This window comes from Telmatherina bonti (assembly GCF_933228915.1).
Source record: "Telmatherina bonti genome assembly, chromosome: 4".
NCBI lineage: Eukaryota > Metazoa > Chordata > Actinopteri > Atheriniformes > Telmatherinidae > Telmatherina > Telmatherina bonti.
The window spans coordinates 6,745,847-6,767,569 of record NC_136622.1 but is presented as its reverse complement, the minus strand read 5'-3'; the positions used below and the strand labels follow the sequence as shown (position 1 = coordinate 6,767,569).

Genomic DNA, 21,723 nt, shown 5'->3' with positions numbered 1-21,723 from the left:
TGGAAACGAAACTCCAATTCATCTGATAATTCAGGTGAGGTATCTCAACAGTTACTTTAATACATTTTTAATACTCCTTTTAAAGGCTGCTCGTACAGTAAACACATCTGTCATTAGCTGTTGATTTGAAAAGATAAACAAATTATTGTTGTTTAATTTTATTTTATTTGACTTAACTGAGCCAAAAGGTTATTTCAGTTTTGTTTTATTTATAAATGACACAGTTTTGATGCACTAAGCAACACAAATGTTTTCGTGATAAAAGCCATTAATTTTATCAATGGATTTTAAAATACAATAGAGATCAAACAAGTTTCCAGCAAAAAGTAGGTCTTTCAGCAATTTAGGCCTAAACACACAAGACGCACTCTTCCATAATCACACACGCACCAACACAAACTACCCACTCTTCCTGTTCGACACCAATATAAACTCCAAAACCTCATTTGATGACATGAGTTGGATTTGGAAAGTAAAACTGCAAAATAATCCCGGAATTTCTGAGCAGGTTAAGCAAATTTATGTAAATTCCCCATTTCCGAGGGGGAATGAATGCAGCACCGGAGTTCCACGTTATAGTCGCCCTTTATCTTCTGATGTCTGGGATTTAAGTCCACCGCCTGGAAACAAGCCTCGTTAGGGTTAAACTGGGAGCCCTCGGACTGGGAGGGTCGCGCGCGCGTGTGTGTGTGTCCAGGCCTGAAACGGGTCTTTGCAGCTGCCATTTCTTGCATCGAGTTGTGTTCCTCCATCGAGATGAGTTCCCCTGTAGCCACGCCCCCTTCACGTGCGCGTTCTCGCTAAAGTCTCGTTCTGGATGTACTGTGCTCGTACCTCGGAATCACTACGGAAAGCGTCAAGGAGCAAAAATGTTATTTTTTCCTATGCAGTGTATGGATTTGTACTTTAAAAGACCCAAAAATGGACTTTGTTAGATTTAAAATTTCTCACAACTCAAAATAAATACAACCTGTCAAGTGGTTGAAGACTTTTCACTTTTTACACAGACTGTGTGTGAAAATGTTGGATAAAACATTGGGCAAAACACCGAACCCCAAGTTGCCCTCTGATGTGCCTGTCTGGGTATATATGTAAGTCGCTTTGGATAAAAGCGTCTGCTAAATGACTGTAGAATAGAATAGAATAGAAAAACATGTCAAAGCATTGTAATTAATCATATTTTAATTTAAATAAAAGTTTTAAGTTAAACATAAAAACATGAATTACAGATTAAAATATTTGTTACAGTTTGAATGAGTTTTCTTTATTTTTCTCTTGACCCATCATTCCCTCCCTAATAATATGTGCATGCAGAGATTCTGATACTGTTTTTCCCTATTAAAACAGACGGGACACATCCTGATGGCTGGAAATTTTCCTGTCAGACAACGGTCCCTCTGTCGTCACAAGAAATGTAGTTTCTCAACAATGAAGCACGATTTCATGAGGAACGATCTCGAACGACTCACCAGTACATCGATTGTTCTTTGCTTTTGTTGTGCATGGGGAAAATCTGGTTTGTACTGGGATAACTGGGTTTTGTCTGGTAATGCTGGACCTGGACATTAGGTGGTACAGTGGTACCAGATGAGTTTGGGTTAAAATCCATGAGCTGACAACTGAGGCGAACCTCAGTGGCGCGCTGAGCAAAGCTGATGATGAGCTTAAAGACAACAATTACACTAACCTGAAATTTCTGGTCATCGGGAGATGCTCATCCAATAGTAACAGAGAAAAATCTGAATTCCTGCGTACACATATCACAAGGGAATATTGTGAGATAATTCACTCAAACTAAATACTGATTTAATCCACAATTTATTGTTTCCTGTTAAAGTCCAACTTTTATTTCATCAAAGCTGTAAAAGGCATGACAAAGTGATCTTTTTACACCTTAAACACCGTAGGCGGTAAAAATCGCCTTCACGCTTGCCGTACCGGTACGAGCACAGTTCATCCAGAATGAGTTTTCCGCGGGAGCGCGCTTCCATGGAGACGTCAAGGGGGCGTGGCTACAGGGGGAGCTGATCTGCAGAGGAACGCAGCTCGACACGACACCCGCAGGCTGAACGCAGGTCCCGCAGCTGCCTTTGTCCTCCCACGCATGTCACCCACGACGCTCCCGTTGTTGCGTGTTTCTCTGTGCACACCAGCAGCGATCCGCGTGACTGACTGTTAAACCCCGCGAGGCGGAACTTTGCTGCGAAGCCTCGGAGCAGGTAGGACTCAGTTTGGGTTGGGACCACTATCAGTGCTTTCTCGTGTGGAAATGAGTGCTTCGTCTCCAGTGGGCTCCGTGCGCAGCTGCTGTCTCTGATATGTGCGGGATTTGCGTGTTTTCCCACAGAGCGTGATGGTGAACCAGGTGCAGCGCGTGGATGGGAGCTGGCAGTCCTGCAGGAGCGACTCCAGCGGGGCCAGCAACAGCGGGGAGAGCTCCAAGGACAGCTCGCGCTCCTCCACGCCGGTGCTGGATGCAGACCGCGCGGACCGGCTGCGGGACAAGATGCGGAGGAGGATGGAGTCCGGAGACCAGTGGTTTTCTCTGGAGTTCTTCCCTCCACGCACAGCCAGCGGAGCTGTCAACCTCATATCAAGGCACGTGGAACCAAACTCAGTGGGAACATCTAGACGAGACGTGTAGAGCAGGGGTGCCCAAACTTATTCCCTCCATGGGCCAAACTGAAAATGATCTAAACACTGCAGCTTTAAGAATGAAACGCAAGAAAATGTTTTTTTTAAAAAGTTAGTTTAATTATTGTTTAATACCAAAATACAGTTTTTCCTATCTGGGCAAATAAAATGTTCCACACACTCGTATGGAAGTCGCTTTGGATAAAAGCCTCTGCTAAATGTCTGTAGAATAGAACATAAAACATCAATATAGCAATAGAACCATAAAGCTAGAATAAAACAATAATAATAATAACAATAAAACAATAAAGTTAGAGGAGCAAGAAACAATATTTACAGCCACTAAACTGCTACCAAGTGCAACGTGCCAACAACCAGAAACTGTGTGTGGAACAAGACATAGTGGAAAACATGAAGTTGATCTTTAGACATCACCAGTCTCTCCATGCTGGCTTGCACCTGGCTCACTGACCAGGTGTGAGTCGGTCAGGGTCCCTCTGAGTCTGGTCTTATTGGGGTTCATGACACTGAAAGTGTCTTCATCAAGCTCTGTAGGGCATTCATATAAACAATGACTTACCGGCCCAAAGCAAGACATCCACCCTACTTATTCTTCTTCATCTGTTCATGTTAGATATGATCAGACGAGCAGGTTGTACAGTTATAGATGGAAACACAGTTAATAAGGAAACGAGGTTTCCAGTCGCTCCCGCGCTGAGAGAAGCATCACGTCGTGATTTTAAGAAGCCAGTTCGGAGCAGAGGTGTGGGTTTCAGCCTGCTGTTGGTTCTGATCCACACTGACACTCGGTTTCATGAGCGGGTTTGGACTTGTGACTTGTCCACGTCCACAGCGACAAAGAAGGACGTGGAAGAATCGCAGACAATGAAGCTGAAATCGATGAGAAAATGTGGAATTAGCTCGTGTCTTCCCCACAAAGTCTGATGGAAACGATGAAGACCAGAGGTGTATAAAGTCAAAGTCCTGCCGTGTGTGTGTGTGTGTGTGTGTGTGTGTGGACGTACACGTGCATTCAGGACAGGTGTGTCCACCGACAGGCTGGTCTACCTGCAGGGGAGCCGAGCTGCGTACACTCAGCTGGTTTAGTGGCTGCTGGACCGGACCTTTACCTTACGGCACCTGGATCACACACCTCTGAGGAAAACCAGACGAGAGCCGAATAAACTTTGACGTCTGCAGTTGTCCAACCCCCCCCCCCCAAAACGCTGCGGGGCTCGAGGATGAAAGAAGAAGCTGCATCTGTTTCTGGTGAGGCGGCCTGACGTCTGCCTCCACCAGACCCAGCCTGAACGTGGGAGCTGCACCTGCAGGCTGTGCTGGAGAAGGCCCACGGGAAGAGATCAGTCTTTGCTGACTAAATTACTGATACGAGAGACTGGTGTGTATTTAAAAAAGCCAACAAACAAGCTGGATGTTTGCCTGGGAAATGTTCCAGAAGCGGCGCAGCTTCGTTTTTTTCTACCCAGATAAACGCCGGGTTACGTAAGAATTCTTTACTTCTGGATAGAAGCAAAACATTTGGCACTGAAGTGGTCAGACACGGCAGAGAAGCACATTTGTCTTCATCACTCAGAAAAGTGACGTGTAGGTAATGATAATGTCATGTTGACTAATATGACATTGTGCACATTTTAACTCTGTAAAACAAACCGATCTGAGGATACCGGGTTCTGAAAACAAAGTGCTGAATCTTAATCGTATCAAAACTTCGACATTCAAAGACTCAGCATGATTATCTATGATGTAATTTAATTTAAACCACGTACAAACATCAGTATGAACACAATGATGAGCCTCTAAAGCACAAAGCTCGGCCAGTGGAAGATATTCCATAAACTGGAAAGCGAGCCCTGCACCAGTGCGGTGAAGTGGCCAGATGTTTTCCTCCATACGGCGTTCTGTTCATGAGCAGCTTCATCCTCCGCCGTTCTCGCTTCCCATGTGGAGATCAGGTGTCACTTCGTTTAGCCTTCATCACATGCAGGCTGTTTGCAGAAATGCTTTCCCACGCCAACTTCCAGCCAGCTGATTTACATCTGCAGCAGCAGTTTCCGTGTTTTCCCGTGGTCCTGAGGCGGACGACGGCCGCGTGCCGCCGCGTGTAACCGCAGCCATGATCAGTGACTCCCCTGCTCACCGTTAAAGTGACTTCACAAGTTTCAGCTCTCAGACTGAAGCTTGGAACAGTTTTTCACAGGAAACACTAATAAAAAGTGATGTTAAATATTTTAACGCACCATTTCTGCCACGTTTATCCGACACAAAGATCTGCAGCTCGGCTCAGAACCTCCATGTTTGCATTCATGAATGTTTTCATGTCCTGGAGGCTCATCGTTGGGACAACATTGCAAAAATGTGTTTCAGATTCGGATGCCGTCCGGAATAATGCAGGTTTTCCAGGTGTGTGTTGTTTCTGCATGAAGGAGGACACACACGGCGACATCTGTGCCGACGTTCAAGCCGGAAGTGAACGGTTACGCCGCCTGTCAGCTGGAATATTCAGAGCTGAGCTGAGCTTCAGGGATTGGCTGGAGGAGCTTCCTGCGGGGTTGTAAAGTCCAGCGGGGACAGAGTGGGCACTGCGGTGCTGCAACTCGCTTTGCTACCATTAGATCTGAGTCGGGGCTCACCGGTGGTCCTGGTTTTGGTTTCTTAGGCTAGTTTTGGGGCCTCAGTCCGGATCCTGCGGCTGTTACGTCGTGTTTTTGTGGTCTGCTCTCAGCGTCTGTTGCCTCTGGCTGGGTCTCCTCTTCTTCCTGTCCAACATGGCTTCCTGGTGGTGGTCTGCTCTCAGCGTCTGTTGCCTCTGGCTGGGTCTCCTCTTCTTCCTGTCCAACATGGCTTCCTGGTGGTGGTCTGCTCTCAGCGTCTGTTGCCTCTGGCTGGGTCTCCTCTTCTTCCTGTCCAACATGGCTTCCTGGTGGTGGTCTGCTCTCAGTGTCTGTTGCCTCTGGCTGGGTCTCCTCTTCTTCCTGTCCAACATGGCTTCCTGGTGGTGGTCTGCTCTCAGTGTCTGTTGCCTCTGGCTGGGTCTCCTCTTCTTCCTGTCCAACATGGCTTCCTGGTGGTGGTCTGCTCTCAGTGTCTGTTGCCTCTGGCTGGGTCTCCTCTTCCTCCTGTCCAACATGGCTTCCTGGTGGTGGTCTGCTCTCAGCGTCTGTTGCCTCTGGCTGGGTCTCCTCTTCCTCCTGTCCAACATGGCTTCCTGGTGGTGGTCTGCTCTCAGTGTCTGTTGCCTCTGGCTGGGTCTCCTCTTCTTCCTGTCCAACATGGCTTCCTGGTGGTGGTCTGCTCTCAGTGTCTGTTGCCTCTGGCTGGGTCTCCTCTTCTTCCTGTCCAACATGGCTTCCTGGTGGTGGTCTGCTCTCAGTGTCTGTTGCCTCTGGCTGGGTCTCCTCTTCTTCCTGTCCAACATGGCTTCCTGGTGGTGGTCTGCTCTCAGTGTCTGTTGCCTCTGGCTGGGTCTCCTCTTCCTCCTGTCCAACATGGCTTCCTGGTGGTGGTCTGCTCTCAGCGTCTGTTGCCTCTGGCTGGGTCTCCTCTTCCTCCTGTCCAACATGGCTTCCTGGTGGTGGTCTGCTCTCAGCGTCTGTTGCCTCTGGCTGGGTCTCCTCTTCTTCCTGTCCAACATGGCTTCCTGGAGGTGGTCTGCTCTCAGTGTCTGTTGCCTCTGGCTGGGTCTCCTCTTCTTCCTGTCCAACATGGCTTCCTGGTGGTGGTCTGCTCTCAGCGTCTGTTGCCTCTGGCTGGGTCTCCTCTTCTTCCTGTCCAACATGGCTTCCTGGTGGTGGTCTGCTCTCAGCGTCTGTTGCCTCTGGCTGGGTCTCCTCTTCCTCCTGTCCAACATGGCTTCCTGGTGGTGGTCTGCTCTCAGCGTCTGTTGCCTCTGGCTGGGTCTCCTCTTCTTCCTGTCCAACATGGCTTCCTGGAGGTGGTCTGCTCTCAGTGTCTGTTGCCTCTGGCTGGGTCTCCTCTTCTTCCTGTCCAACATGGCTTCCTGGTGGTGGTCTGCTCTCAGCGTCTGTTGCCTCTGGCTGGGTCTCCTCTTCTTCCTGTCCAACATGGCTTCCTGGTGGTGGTCTGCTCTCAGCGTCTGTTGCCTCTGGCTGGGTCTCCTCTTCCTCCTGTCCAACATGGCTTCCTGGTGGTGGTCTGCTCTCAGTGTCTGTTGCCTCTGGCTGGGTCTCCTCTTCTTCCTGTCCAACATGGCTTCCTGGTGGTGGTCTGCTCTCAGTGTCTGTTGCCTCTGGCTGGGTCTCCTCTTCCTCCTGTCCAACATGGCTTCCTGGTGGTGGTCTGCTCTCAGCGTCTGTTGCCTCTGGCTGGGTCTCCTCTTCCTCCTGTCCAACATGGCTTCCTGGTGGTGGTCTGCTCTCAGTGTCTGTTGCCTCTGGCTGGGTCTCCTCTTCCTCCTGTCCAACATGGCTTCCTGGTGGTGGTCTGCTCTCAGTGTCTGTTGCCTCTGGCTGGGTCTCCTCTTCCTCCTGTCCAACATGGCTTCCTGGTGGTGGTCTGCTCTCAGCGTCTGTTGCCTCTGGCTGGGTCTCCTCTTCCTCCTGTCCAACATGGCTTCCTGGTGGTGGTCTGCTCTCAGCGTCTGTGCCTCTGGCTGGGTCTCCTCTTCTTCCTGTCCAACATGGCTTCCTGGTGGTGGTCTGCTCTCAGCGTCTGTTGCCTCTGGCTGGGTCTCCTCTTCCTCCTGTCCAACATGGCTTCCTGGTGGTGGTCTGCTCTCAGCGTCTGTTGCCTCTGGCTGGGTCTCCTCTTCCTCCTGTCCAACATGGCTTCCTGGTGGTGGTCTGCTCTCAGCGTCTGTTGCCTCTGGCTGGGTCTCCTCTTCTTCCTGTCCAACATGGCTTCCTGGTGGTGGTCTGCTCTCAGTGTCTGTTGCCTCTGGCTGGGTCTCCTCTTCCTCCTGTCCAACATGGCTTCCTGGTGGTGGTCTGCTCTCAGCGTCTGTGCCTCTGGCTGGGTCTCCTCTTCCTCCTGTCCAACATGGCTTCCTGGTGGTGGTCTGCTCTCAGCGTCTGTTGCCTCTGGCTGGGTCTCCTCTTCCTCCTGTCCAACATGGCTTCCTGGTGGTGGTCTGCTCTCAGCGTCTGTTGCCTCTGGCTGGGTCTCCTCTTCCTCCTGTCCAACATGGCTTCCTGGTGGTGGTCTGCTCTCAGCGTCTGTTGCCTCTGGCTGGGTCTCCTCTTCCTCCTGTCCAACATGGCTTCCTGGTGGTGGTCTGCTCTCAGCGTCTGTTGCCTCTGGCTGGGTCTCCTCTTCCTCCTGTCCAACATGGCTTCCTGGTGGTGGTCTGCTCTCAGCGTCTGTTGCCTCTGGCTGGGTCTCCTCTTCCTCCTGTCCAACATGGCTTCCTGGTGGTGGTCTGCTCTCAGCGTCTGTTGCCTCTGGCTGGGTCTCCTCTTCCTCCTGTCCAACATGGCTTCCTGGTGGTGGTCTGCTCTCAGCGTCTGTTGCCTCTGGCTGGGTCTCCTCTTCCTCCTGTCCAACATGGCTTCCTGGTGGTGGTCTGCTCTCAGCGTCTGTTGCCTCTGGCTGGGTCTCCTCTTCCTCCTGTCCAACATGGCTTCCTGGTGGTGGTCTGCTCTCAGCGTCTGTTGCCTCTGGCTGGGTCTCCTCTTCTTCCTGTCCAACATGGCTTCCTGGTGGTGGTCTGCTCTCAGTGTCTGTTGCCTCTGGCTGGGTCTCCTCTTCTTCCTGTCCAACATGGCTTCCTGGTGGTGGTCTGCTCTCAGTGTCTGTTGCCTCTGGCTGGGTCTCCTCTTCTTCCTGTCCAACATGGCTTCCTGGTGGTGGTCTGCTCTCAGCGTCTGTTGCCTCTGGCTGGGTCTCCTCTTCTTCCTGTCCAACATGGCTTCCTGGTGGTGGTCTGCTCTCAGTGTCTGTTGCCTCTGGCTGGGTCTCCTCTTCTTCCTGTCCAACATGGCTTCCTGGTGGTGGTCTGCTCTCAGCGTCTGTTGCCTCTGGCTGGGTCTCCTCTTCTTCCTGTCCAACATGGCTTCCTGGTGGTGGTCTGCTCTCAGTGTCTGTTGCCTCTGGCTGGGTCTCCTCTTCCTCCTGTCCAACATGGCTTCCTGGTGGTGGTCTGCTCTCAGTGTCTGTTGCCTCTGGCTGGGTCTCCTCTTCTTCCTGTCCAACATGGCTTCCTGGTGGTGGTCTGCTCTCAGCGTCTGTTGCCTCTGGCTGGGTCTCCTCTTCTTCCTGTCCAACATGGCTTCCTGGTGGTGGTCTGCTCTCAGTGTCTGTTGCCTCTGGCTGGGTCTCCTCTTCTTCCTGTCCAACATGGCTTCCTGGTGGTGGTCTGCTCTCAGCGTCTGTTGCCTCTGGCTGGGTCTCCTCTTCCTCCTGTCCAACATGGCTTCCTGGTGGTGGTCTGCTCTCAGCGTCTGTTGCCTCTGGCTGGGTCTCCTCTTCCTCCTGTCCAACATGGCTTCCTGGTGGTGGTCTGCTCTCAGCGTCTGTTGCCTCTGGCTGGGTCTCCTCTTCTTCCTGTCCAACATGGCTTCCTGGTGGTGGTCTGCTCTCAGCGTCTGTTGCCTCTGGCTGGGTCTCCTCTTCTTCCTGTCCAACATGGCTTCCTGGTGGTGGTCTGCTCTCAGCGTCTGTTGCCTCTGGCTGGGTCTCCTCTTCCTCCTGTCCAACATGGCTTCCTGGTGGTGGTCTGCTCTCAGCGTCTGTTGCCTCTGGCTGGGTCTCCTCTTCCTCCTGTCCAACATGGCTTCCTGGTGGTGGTCTGCTCTCAGCGTCTGTTGCCTCTGGCTGGGTCTCCTCTTCTTCCTGTCCAACATGGCTTCCTGGTGGTGGTCTGCTCTCAGTGTCTGTTGCCTCTGGCTGGGTCTCCTCTTCTTCCTGTCCAACATGGCTTCCTGGTGGTGGTCTGCTCTCAGCGTCTGTTGCCTCTGGCTGGGTCTCTTCTTCCTCCTGTCCAACATGGCTTCCTGGTGGTGGTCTCATATCTTCTGCTTCTTTATTTTGAGCCTTGTTTCGTTCAGGAACCGTAACACCAGAACTTAAAGGTTTCCATTAGTAACCCAGGTCCGTCTGATGGATCAGAGGTCCAGCTTAGACCTGCTTCTTTGTCCTGATATTGAAATCCCTCCATGTTGTCTGAATAGCCTGATTTTCTCCCTGAAGAGGCAGAAATATAAAAAAAATTCCATCTTTCTTTGAGGAACTTTCTTCCTAAACTTTTCATTTATTTTCTCCAACATTTGTGGAGATTTTTCTTTTATTTCTGTTTAGTTTTTAGTAATGAAACATATTTTATGTCTGCTTTAACAGATTCGACCGGATGGGCTCTGGGGGGCCCCTGTTTATCGACATCACCTGGCACCCAGCGGGGGACCCGGGTTCGGACAAAGAGACCTCGTCCATGATGATCGCGAGCACGGCGGTGAACTACTGTGGCCTGGAGAGCATCCTCCACCTGACCTGCTGCAACCAGACCCCGGAGAAGATCACAGGCTACCTGGCCAAAGCCAAGCACCTGGGCCTGAAGAACATCATGGCTCTGAGAGGAGGTGAGCCGAGCTTCTCTCCATGTCGGCAGGTTGTGGCGATGAAACGCTTTGCTGGTTGCTGGCGGGAAATTCTCTGCACATCCATTTTCTGTCTTTTTAACTAAAGTCATGCTTGTGAGGAAAAACAGGAGAACTCCACATGGAGAGCTGGGAAATCTGGAAGCAACAGAACCACGAACCCGTGTAAACAAAGTCGGTTCAGTTCTGTAAACTTTATTTATCCCACAGCAGCATTAGGAGTTGCTATGGTTACACACAGCAGGGCACACATGTTGGTTTTCGTTACATTTCGGTTATTTTTCAGTACAGTAAAGTTTTTTACGTCGTCCACGAAGAAGCTTCATGCTGTACGAGAAGCTCCATCTGCAGCGCAGGGATGGGGGGGCGCGGCGGCGGGGGGGGGGGGGGGGGGGGGGGGGGGGGGCTGTGCTTTCATGTGCAATGAACCCAGTTGTTTCATATTTAAGGAGAAACTTTGAGCGCAGCACGACGGCTTGTGCACGCCGCTGTTCTGTGTGTTTAAATGCTACAAGCTGCAGAAACCTTCGTACTTTGGTCGTTTTTATTAAAAACTGTCCGTTCAACAGAAGTAATCTGGGTTAACCACGCCTACCTCAGGTATCTGGCCAATCACGTCATGTCCACGAGGAGAAACGTGACGCCACCGAGAATAAAAAAAAAAAACAAGTTGTCGCTTCGTGTGGAGGATGTAACGGACTTCAGGACACAAAACATAAAAGTGCTTCACTCTGATGTAAACAGAAACGTTTAAAATAAAACTAAACACAAACAAGGAATCAGCAAATTCTCTAAAAGATTCTTCAGTATAAATGTGTTTGGTTGATAAAACATTGTTTTAATGAGACATTTTCACAAAAAGTCTGAATTCAAAATGAAAACTAACTTTTCATGTTTCATTTACTTTTCAAAAATATAATTATAAGGCGTGAAATAAACTATTTAAATGCTATGGGTGCCTTAAAAAGCGCTATATCAATTTAATCCATTATTATTATTATTATTACTATTACTGTTATTAAACACTATAGGGGGAGGAAAAAAAGTGTTGATTTCGTGGTTCAATCCCAGTCCATCAGAACCAGTTTTAATGGGAGTGCTCTGCCATCCACATAAGTGGGCGGCGCTATGGGGGCGGGGCTATACGGGGCTGGGCTATGTGGGGCGGAGCTATAGGGTGTTCGTTTCCATCAGAGGTGTCCAAAGTCAGTGCTCGAGCCCCGCTGTCCTGCTGGGTTTCAGTGTTTCCCTGTTCCAGCAGATCTGGTTTACATTAAATAGATCCGCAGCCTGAAGTTCTGCAGTTCTGACTGTTGTTTGATTCAGGTGTGTTGGAGCAGGGAAACAATCGAAAACCTGCAAGATTGCAATAACCCCCAGCTGCAGCCTTGAAAATGGGGCGGGCCTGGATATTGGGCGGAGTTGGATGTAAAATGGGCGTGGTTAGGGTTAATCCAAACAAAATGTTGAGTGGGCGGGGTTGGACATCCAGCCCCGCCTCCTTCGCCCGTCTGCAGCCAAGACCCTCTCCAAGATTGTTGCCCTCGAGGATCAGATCTGCATTTACATACTTCACTGGGAAGCTGAAGTTCCCCCAAACCGGAAATGTTGACCACGGAAGAGGATCTTCATTGTGTCCTCATGAATCTGTCGCTGGCCACGTCTGCAAGCAGCATGTGCAAGACTGTTCACTCTGCCATGTGGGAAGCAAATATGGAAATGTGTATTCTTACACACCTTGTTCCTTAGTATGTGTGTGAGTAAATTTATCAATCAATAAATAAAGAAAGAAGGAAGGAAAAGAAAAAAACAGAAAGCAAATAACACAGATGTGTTTTATTATATTACGTTATGTTATATTCTTATATTATATTATATTATATTATATTATATTATATTATATTATATTGTTATGTTATATTCTCTTATATTATATTATGTTATGTTATGTTATAAAATAAACAGGGCGTGGGCCGGTCTAGTATGGTCCTGCTGGCATCTCTGAGTCTGCTGCTTGGAGAAGCTGGGAGGACTCTGAGTGGTGAACCCGGGATCTTGCAACACACCTGGACTGTTTTCTGAAGACGGTCCGGTTCTGGAGGCTGATGTAGAACCTGAGCAGACGCCGGAGGAAGCCGTGGTGAAAAACCTGGAAAACTCAAACTTCTGTGCAGATCTGAGCCGCCTTAGAAAGGGAGGCTTCAACAACCGTGGATGTATTTAAACGGGACAAAGCGTCAGGGCGTCGCCGTCAGGGCGTCGTCGTCATGACTACAAAAGCTTCACCTGCAGCGCCTGCTTCTGGCAGCGATCGTCCTTGTTTTTCCAACCAGAACTTTCTCCTGAAAAGACAGCGAGCTCTGTGTGTGTCGGCACAAAAACCAGCGAGGCAGAGAAGAACCGGTGAACCGGTGATGGTGCTTGTCGTGAGTGCTGCCCCCGTGTGGCAGTTTGTGTGACTGGTTTCATCATTTCCTGACTGTAATACACAGAATATACGGCGCGGTCCATACTTATAATTCCTCGTTTTTTACTGGAATCTCCTGATAACGAGCAAATCTTCTTGTTATCTCTAGATACCAAGATGTATTTTCTCCTGATAACGGATATATTTTATCTCGTTTTCTCAGGAAAACCTTTGTTTTCTCATAAGAGGATTACGAGGAGTTAGTAAGGCTTATTTATCACACATTGCTTTTTGGTTTTTTTTTTATCACTCAGTGTTTATTAGTCACACGTGTGCGCTTGTTAGAAATCGTTCTGAGTTGTGCAGCGATTTTGGGTCAATCTCCAGCTGTGAGACCGGAAAGTCGTCCGTTTCTCTTATATTCAGTTTGCTTTAGTCTCTGTTTGTACGCGAGTCCTGATCATACTCTTGTTTACTGGGTTAATCCAGTAGGAGGATCTTCTCTGCACCAGTTCCTCGCTGCAGTAGTTTTATCAGGAATCTTTCCTCATATTGAACGTTTCCACCTGACAGGTTCCACATATAATACTGTAAATACTGGTTATAACCAGAATCTGTAATCCTTCCAGTGTTTCTGCACTGTGGTACAATCCCAGCAGACATGCTGGTCTGCTGCTGCTCCCTGCAGCCTCTCCAGCATGCTGGTTGGGTGTTCCTCCATCTGGCGTCGGCTTGTGTCCGGGTTTGCATGTCCTCCCTGTGAACGCTCGGGCTCAGGACCGACCCGCCTCGTCCTCCATGTCAGCATGTTCTCTTTAAACATGACTTGTTTCTTCTGAACCAGACCCAGTGGGAGCCGACTGGGAGGAGGAGGAGGGAGGCTTCAACTATGCCGTCGACCTGGTTAAACATATCCGATCAGAGTTCGATGAATACTTTGACATCTGTGTTGCTGGTATGTTCCCCCCCCCCCCCCTCCCCCACACCCCCCACACCCCACACACCCCATCACTTCTAAACAATGCTAAACTCTGCTTGTGTCCTAAAACTGTGTGTGTGTGTGTGTGTGTGTGTGTGTGTGTGTGTGTGTGTGTGTGTGTGTGTGTGTGTGTGTGTGTGTGTGTGTGTGCGTGTGTGTGTCCAGGCTACCCAACGGGTCATCCTGAGGCAGAGAGCTACGAGGACGACGTCCGGCGCCTGAAGGAGAAGGTGGACGCTGGAGCGGACTTTGTCATCACTCAGCTGTTTTTCCGGGCCGACACCTTCCTGAAGTTCCTGGATGACTGCCGTGCGGTCGGCATCGCATGTCCCATCCTGCCTGGAATCTTCCCCATTCAGGTTTCACGCCGCCTTTTCCAAGAACCTCAGATATCATTCATCATCGTTATGAAACCAAGAAGTCGGGCGCACCGAATAACCTCGCCGTGCTTCGTCCTGCAGTCTGGTTACAAGCTGAACAGATAAACGGGACGGAAGCAGTAAATGAAAGCACGTTCCTCGCCGTGGCTGCAGGATTTAGTCGTCTTCCTGAAGCTTAACATGCAACGTTTCTGCAACGTCTCTTACCACCAAACCTCTTTGTCTGTTGCTGATTTCAGCAAAATGATAAAAATCTGTTCATGAACCAGTCTGAGGCAGAAATATCAGGGAAATATTAACTTATTCATGCTGTCATTGCTGTACGCTGCATTGTGATTTATTACATTTTTATTTATTACTTCTAAAACTTCAGTCATCCGACTTGTGATGAAGTCAGTTTTTCTTCCTGGAAACATTTATTTTCCTCCAGCAAAGTGGAATCAGGTCAGAGGAGCTGTGAAATCATGTCAGTCCTTTCCAGGAATCTGCTGTTTGTCTTTACTCGACGACATTTTATGGGACTTTTCATAGAATTCAGAGTAAAGGTCAACAGAGTGTTGAGGGGGGGGTGTTCATATTCAGATGTGTGTTTACAGTGTTGGTTATTAGTTTGCACCTTCTAAACAGCAAATAATAGAAAAGATGAAGCGGTAAACATAAAATAAAACATTTTTTAGACTTTAAACCATTAAAAGTATTGAAACATGCAGGTGAAGCCGATGTGCATTAACAGTTGTGCACGTGTTTTATTAACCATCACAATAAGTTACTGAGCCACAGCTCCGTTCAGTTCTAAAGTTCACCTCCTTCATAGTTAATCACCTGAACTTTTGGCTTTTTCTGCACAGACATGGAAACACACAGGTTTTTTCTTTATTATTTATTAATAATTAATTATTTATTACTTCAGAAAAAATAATATCCAAACAGCAGCATTCATTTTTTTTTTTTTTTTTCATTTAATTTAAATTTTATTTTACTTTTTATTTTTTTAAATTTTATTTATTTTATTTATAATATTTTATTTTATTTTATCCAAACTGCTTAATCCGACTAAGGGAGGAGCTGGAGCGTATCCCAGCAGTTCCTGGGTGAGAGGATTTAATTTATTTAATTTTAAGATGGAATTAAAATAAAGAAAAATTAAATCTATTCCTACATTTTTAAAAGTATTTTTATATTCTATTTTTTCACATTGTTGGGAAACTAGTCATTAAAATGCTGTGGTCTTTGCTGGACCACTTCCAGTGTGAACAAGCTGCCTGAGGATCGTGGCTCTTCGTCCTGAACTCTAATCGTCCCCTGAGAGACATGAATGATTCCACTGCTGCTTTGTTTCCAGGGTTACCAGTCGTTGCGGCAGCTGGTCAAGCTGTCTAAGCTGGAGATACCCGAGGAGATCACCAAAGTCATTGAACCCATCAAAGACAACGACGCTGCGATCCGTAACTATGGCATCCATCAGGCGGTGGAGATGTGCCGCATGCTGCTGGACAGCGGGAAAGTTCCCGGTCTGCATTTCTACACTCTGAATCGAGAGGTCGCCACCATGGAGGTTCTGCGGCAGCTGGGACTCTGGATCGAGGACCCCAGGTCAGATTATTTTCCAGTCGGCTGTTTCTTTGTTTGTTTCTCGTCTGAATGAAAAGAGGAAAAAAAGGACCAGTTTGACCAGTCGTCCCAGGCTCTTAGGGTGGAAATGCGTCGGGGTCTCAGAGCTTGTTTCCTGTCCCAGGCGGCCCCTCCCCTGGGCCACGAGTGCAAATCCTAAACGGAAGGTGGAGGACGTTCGGCCCATCTTCTGGGCCTCCAGACCCAAGAGCTACATCTACAGAACCCAGGACTGGGACGAGTTCCCCAACGGCAGATGGTAGATCCTGCACTGACTCCATTTCCATCATGAAGAAGTGTTTTCTGAGTTTTACTTCGGAGGAAAACGTGACGCTTTCTTGTTCCCTTCAGGGGAAACTCTTCTTCTCCAGCTTTCGGCGAGCTAAACGACTACTACCTGTTCTACCTGAAGAGCAAATCGTCCAAAGATGCTCTTCTGCAGATGTGGGGCGAGGAACTGCTGAACGAGCAAAGTGTTTATGAGGTTTTCACCTGCTACATCACCGCGCAGCCGAACCGAAGCGGACACAAGGTGTTGTCTGACGACGTTCCCTAAAGCCAACTGCATGTCCCTCCTCCTGTCCCTCCTCCTGTCCCTCCTCCTGTCTGTCCTCCTGTCTGTCCTCCTGTCTGTCCTCCTGTCTGTCCTCCTGTGCCTCCTCCTGTCTGTCCTCCTGTGCCTCCTCCTGTCTGTCCTCCTGTCTGTCCTCCTGTCCCTCCTCCTGTCTGTCCTCCTGTCTGTCCTCCTGTCTGTCCTCCTGTCTGTCCTCCTGTCCCTCCTCCTGTCTGTCCTCCTGTCTGTCCTCCTGTCCGTCCTCCTGTCCGTCCTCCTGTCTGTCCTCCTGTCTGTCCTCCTGTCCCTCCTCCTGTCCCTCCTCCTGTCTGTCCTCCTGTCCCTCCTCCTGTCCGTCCTCCTGTCCCTCCTCCTGTCCGTCCTCCTGACGAGGGATGGGGAAGGTCCTGATCGGCCAGAGGGTCCTGGTTCTGGCGTCAGAGCTGCGTCTCCTTGTTTGCTAGGTGATGTGTTTGCCGTGGAACGACGAGCCTCTGGCCCCGGAGACCAACCTGATGAAGGACGAGCTGGAGAAGGTGAACAGGCGAGGAGTCCTTACCATCAACTCTCAGCCCAACATCAACGGCAAACCCTCCACAGACCCGGTGGTCGGCTGGGGTCCCCCGGGGGGCTACGTCTTCCAGAAGGTGGGAGCTCTGCGGGTTTGTTTGTTAACATGGAGGAAGCTGCTGTTGCCTAGCTACAGTCCGCATGTTTGTCACCCAACAGGCCTACCTGGAGTTCTTCACTTCCAGTGAAAATGTGACGGCTCTCCTTAAAGTGATGAAGAAATACGAGCCCCGCGTGAACTACCACATTGTTAACGTACATGTAAGTCTGAGCAGCGGTCCGCGCTGGCGTGGGCGTGTATGAGCACAGCATCAGCGTGAACATTTGTGTGCAGGGACGTAACCTGACCAACGCCCACGAGATGCAGCCCAACGCCGTGACGTGGGGCATCTTCCCAGGCAGGGAGATTGTTCAGCCAACTGTAGTGGATCCAGTCAGCTTCATGTACTGGAAGGTAAGGTGTCCGTCTGGTCTGCAGGAATAGCAGACATACTTCTCCAGAACAGGAAAGTCCGACTTCACAAGGAAAATTAAATGTTTTAGAAAAGTTATTTTGGGGTAAAATTTTATCTCTTTTATGCTTATTGACCGTTGATAGATGTGGTTCATGTCAGTGCTAGTTCAGCCCCGCCCTGAAGCACAGTGTCCTCATTGATCAATATCATTCATCCATTTTCATAGATAGATAAGGGTAGTGGGGAAACTGGAGTCGATCCCAGCAATCACAGGGCGAGAGGCAGCTACACCTGGACTGGTCACCAGTACATCACATATTAATCCATCTCTTCTAATGGATCTTTACTTCATTTGTATGTGATCTTTGAAAGATCCATCTGTTCGTCTATCCATCAATCCATTCGTCTGTCTGTCCATCCATCCATCCGTTTGTCTGTCCATCCATCCGTCCGTTTGTCTGTCCATCCATCCATCCGTTTGTCTGTCCATCAATCCATTCGTCTGTCTGTCCATCCATCCATCCGTTTGTCCATCCATCCGTCTGTCCGTCCATCCATCCGTTTGTCTGTCCATCCGTTTGTCCGTCCGTCCATCCATCCGTCTGTCTGTCCGTCCATCCGTCTGTCCGTCCATCCATCCGTTTGTCTGTCCATCCGTCTGTCCGTCCATCCGTCTGTCTGTCCATCCATCCATCCATCCGTTCGTCTATCCATCAATCCATTCGTCTGTCTGTCCATCCATCCATCCGTTTGTCTGTCCATCCATCCATCCATCCGTTTGTCTGTCCATCCATCCATCCATCCATCCGTTTGTCTGTCCATCCATCCATCCGTTTGTCCGTCCGTCCATCCATCCGTCTGTCTGTCCATCCATCCGTCTGTCCGTCCGTCCATCCGTCTGTCTGTCCATCCATCCGTCTGTCCGTCCGTCCATCCATCCATCCGTTTGTCTGTCCATCCATCCATCCATCCGTTTGTCCGTCCGTCCATCCATCCATCCGTTTGTCTGTCCATCCATCCATCCATCCGTTTGTCCGTCCGTCCATCCATCTATCCATCCGTTTATCTGTCTATCCATCCATCCGTCTGTCTGTCCATCCATCCATCCATTTTTGTCTGTCCATCCATCCATCCATTTTTGTCTGTCCATCCATCCATCCATCCGTTTGTCCGTCCATCCATCCGTCTGTCCGTCCATTCATCCGTCTGTCCGTCCATTCATCCGTCTGTCTGTCCATCCATCCATCCGTTTGTCTGTCCATCCATCCATCCGTCTGTCCGTCCATCCGTCTGTCTGTCCATCCATCCATCCGTCTGTCTGTCCATCCATCCATCCATCCATCCGTTTGTCTGTCCATCCATCCATCCATTTTTGTCTGTCCATCCATCCATCCATTTTTGTCTGTCCATCCATCCATCCATCCGTTTGTCTGTCCATCCATCTATCCATCCGTTTGTCCGTCCGTCTGTCCGTCCATTCATCCGTCTGTCCGTCCATTCATCCGTCCATCCGTCTGTCTGTCCATCCATCCATCCGTCTGTCTGTCCATCCATCCATCCATCCGTTTGTCTGTCCTTCCATCCATCCATTTTTGTCTGTCCATCCATCCATCCATCCGTCTGTCCGTCCATCCATCCATCCATCCGTCTGTCTGTCCATCCATCCATCCATCCATCCATCCATCCGTCTGTCTGTCCATCCATCCATCCATCCATCCATTTTTGTCTGTCCATCCATCCATCCATTTTTGTCTGTCCATCCATCCATCCATTTTTGTCTGTCCATCCATCCATCTATCCATTCATCCATCCGTCCGTTCATCTGTCTGTCCATCCATCCATCCATCTATTTGTCTGTCCGTCCATCCATCCATTTATTCTGTGCCGCTTATCAGGGGTCGGGTCGCAGGGCTTATCAATAATGTGAATGCCCCCACGGGCATTCACATTATTGATATCCTGTTCGGCCATTTTTATGATTATTCCACCAAACTTTGCCGCGCTACTCCTCCTGTGCCGTTCAGGTCACTTCAACCATTCACATCTCAAATCCTGCAGATTTGACAGTCGGGAGATGTGTGCTACGACTTTTGTCATCTCAAAACTTTATAGTTTTTGAGATATTTAGCATTTTGTAAAAAAACTAATTCATCCTTGTGATTGGGTGAAAGTCCTTCCAACCAAATGTGGCTTGGACCTTGCAAAAATTCAGCACAGTGATTGGTCGGTTTTTGCATAATGAGCTGAAAACTGCTTCAACATGGTTTCAGAGTTCTGCACCAGTTTGCAGTGTCTGGTTCATCAAGTTCCCCTCCCCCATTGTCTTTCCTGCAAAATGTTTGTCATGTTACTCCGACACCGTTTGCCTCACTTCAACCATTGAAATATCAAACTGTTCAGCTCATTCAAGAGATATGTGCTATGACTTTTGGTCATTCTAACATGTAAATTTTTCAAGTTCTTCACATTTTTGCCAAATGTTAAAATCCTCTCCAGTGATTGGACAAAACGGAAGTCAGCTCAGCAATTGGTCCATTTTGTGCACCTGTACTCGGGTACACGTACAAGGCACGGGTTCAAATGCAGCATTTAACATATAGCTCCATTGTCATATGTCGGCTGTTGCTTGTGTGATGGCGCGCCGTTCTGCAGGCTGCTTCATGTGAACTGTTGGTCTCATTTGCGCACAAGGAGCAAAGGAATTTAATTGCAAATGTCAGTTAAATGTGAAGGATTTGTTCCAACAATGCTCCCTGCAACATTTCAACACTTTGTTTAATGTGTTTAAGATTTGTCAAAGTTTTTCACATTGAACAAAGTCTTTCACATCTTCGCTGGAGTTTAGTTCAACCTTGCACATGTTTTCCAATCCTGCTAATTACACCCAGCTGGAAGTGGAAAAAACGTGTTCCCCTCCCAATTGTAAAAAAATTTGAACACTTTTTCCAAGGTGCAACAGAGAGTACTAGTGGTGTAGGCAATAAGTCAGTGTGCTTCAATACAGATGTTCATGGGTTCAATCCCAATATGGTGCAAGTAAATATCTGTTGTACTTTTTTTTCAATTTCTTATACTTATGCAATTTCATTTCAATTATCAATAGTTCAATAAATAGGCATTCACATTTGCTATTATTTCAATAATAGCTGTTTCTAGTTAATTTTATCATTATTAATATTATTATTGTTATTGTTGTTGTTGTTATTATTATATTGATGCACCCAGGTGAGCATTTGCACCAGAATACACACCCAAAGTGACACACCCATGACCCAGTCAACAGCAGACTTATAAACATTTATTTAAAATTTAATTTTTATTTTAAATTATTTACATATTTAGCTCGTACACATGCACTAAAACACGTTTGTCCACATTTAAAGTGGTGAACTTTTAGATTAGCAGCAGGTCCAGTTCCTGGCAAGCAGGTTCCCCTCACCGAGCCTCTCCTTGTGTCCTCAGGACGAGGCCTTCGCCTTGTGGATCGAACAGTGGGCGAAGCTCTACGAAGACGAGTCGCCTTCTCGAATGATCATCAAATACATCCACGACAACTACTTCCTGGTGAACCTGGTGGATAACGACTTTCCTCTGGAGAACTGTCTGTGGCAGGTCATCGACGACATGTTTGAGCTGCTGGATGCTCCTCCAGAGCCGCTCAGCGATGTGACGGCCTCTGAATAAACTCATTTCACTTCATCTACTTCTACAAAGGAAAGAAGAAAGAACCGGTTTTTTTTATTTCACATTATTGTAACAGGTGCCTTTTTTTTTTTTTTACAGAGCTTTAGTATGAAACAGTATTTTTAATCCTTGTTTTTAGTTGTTGTGGATATTTTGAGTGAATAGGAAGCATAATGGGAAACAAACTGTACTGTCACAGGAATGAGATGAGGAACTTCATCCTATGCAGGTTTGATAAATTGCACATTTTATTAACAACAGAAACGGCAAACAGAAAAACCTCATGAATAACTTTTTACTTTCATAATGTGCTTTAAATTAAATGAATTTTGAGGAGAAGTCAGAATAAATTAAACATAAGTTTTTAACTGTGTGTGTGTGTGTGTGTGCGCACGCGCGCGTGTGATGATGTAGTTTACTGTTGATGCAGATTGGACGTGTTTGCATGTGTCAGACCTGAATCAGCTGCTGCCTTGGTTTGTTGTAAAGGTGCTTGAACATTTTGTTTTTTCTACATGACTATAAGCTAAAGCTTTTCAGATTCACTAGACATAAAACTGTGCTGATAACTGTAATGGGAAAGTTTGAGCTCAATAAACCATTTAAAGCCTTTCCCAGTGTTTGTGTGTCTAACCAGTACAAACAAACCTGGTCGTGTATCTGAACACATTGAAACTGTGACTTTGCTGAACCAAGGTTTTTATTTAACTACACCATTCATGGTTTGGTACATGCTGTCATCCATTAAAGACACTCGGATTCACCCCAAATAAAGTTTGGATGTCTGCTTTCTTGACACTGACTCACTTCCTGCCGCAGTATAAGCCAGCAGTTCTGACATTTGGACCCCTGTTCCGCCCAATGCTAAAATTATATTAATTT

The 21,723-nt window shown here is 48.1% G+C and overlaps 1 protein-coding gene across 2 annotated transcripts; it reads left to right on the top strand.

The window, feature by feature from the left end:
* The first annotated feature begins 2,070 nt into the window (after positions 1–2,070).
* Positions 2,071–21,602, top strand: mthfr (methylenetetrahydrofolate reductase (NAD(P)H)). Of its 2 annotated transcripts, XM_079239601.1 has the most exons (12): positions 2,071–2,219; positions 2,348–2,598; positions 9,946–10,184; positions 13,454–13,564; positions 13,754–13,947; positions 15,311–15,561; positions 15,704–15,838; positions 15,931–16,111; positions 16,597–16,779; positions 16,862–16,963; positions 17,037–17,156; positions 20,620–21,602. In XM_079239601.1, the coding sequence occupies exons 2-12, from the start codon at positions 2,354–2,356 to the stop codon at positions 20,839–20,841; spliced, it is 1,983 nt and encodes a 660-aa protein (XP_079095727.1). In that variant the 5' UTR covers positions 2,071–2,219; positions 2,348–2,353; the 3' UTR covers positions 20,842–21,602. The 2 variants fall into 2 exon arrangements, with proteins under 2 accessions (XP_079095727.1, XP_079095728.1); XM_079239602.1 differs by lacking the exon at positions 2,071–2,219 and having other exon boundaries at positions 2,272–2,598.
* Positions 21,603–21,723: the final 121 nt, after the last annotated feature.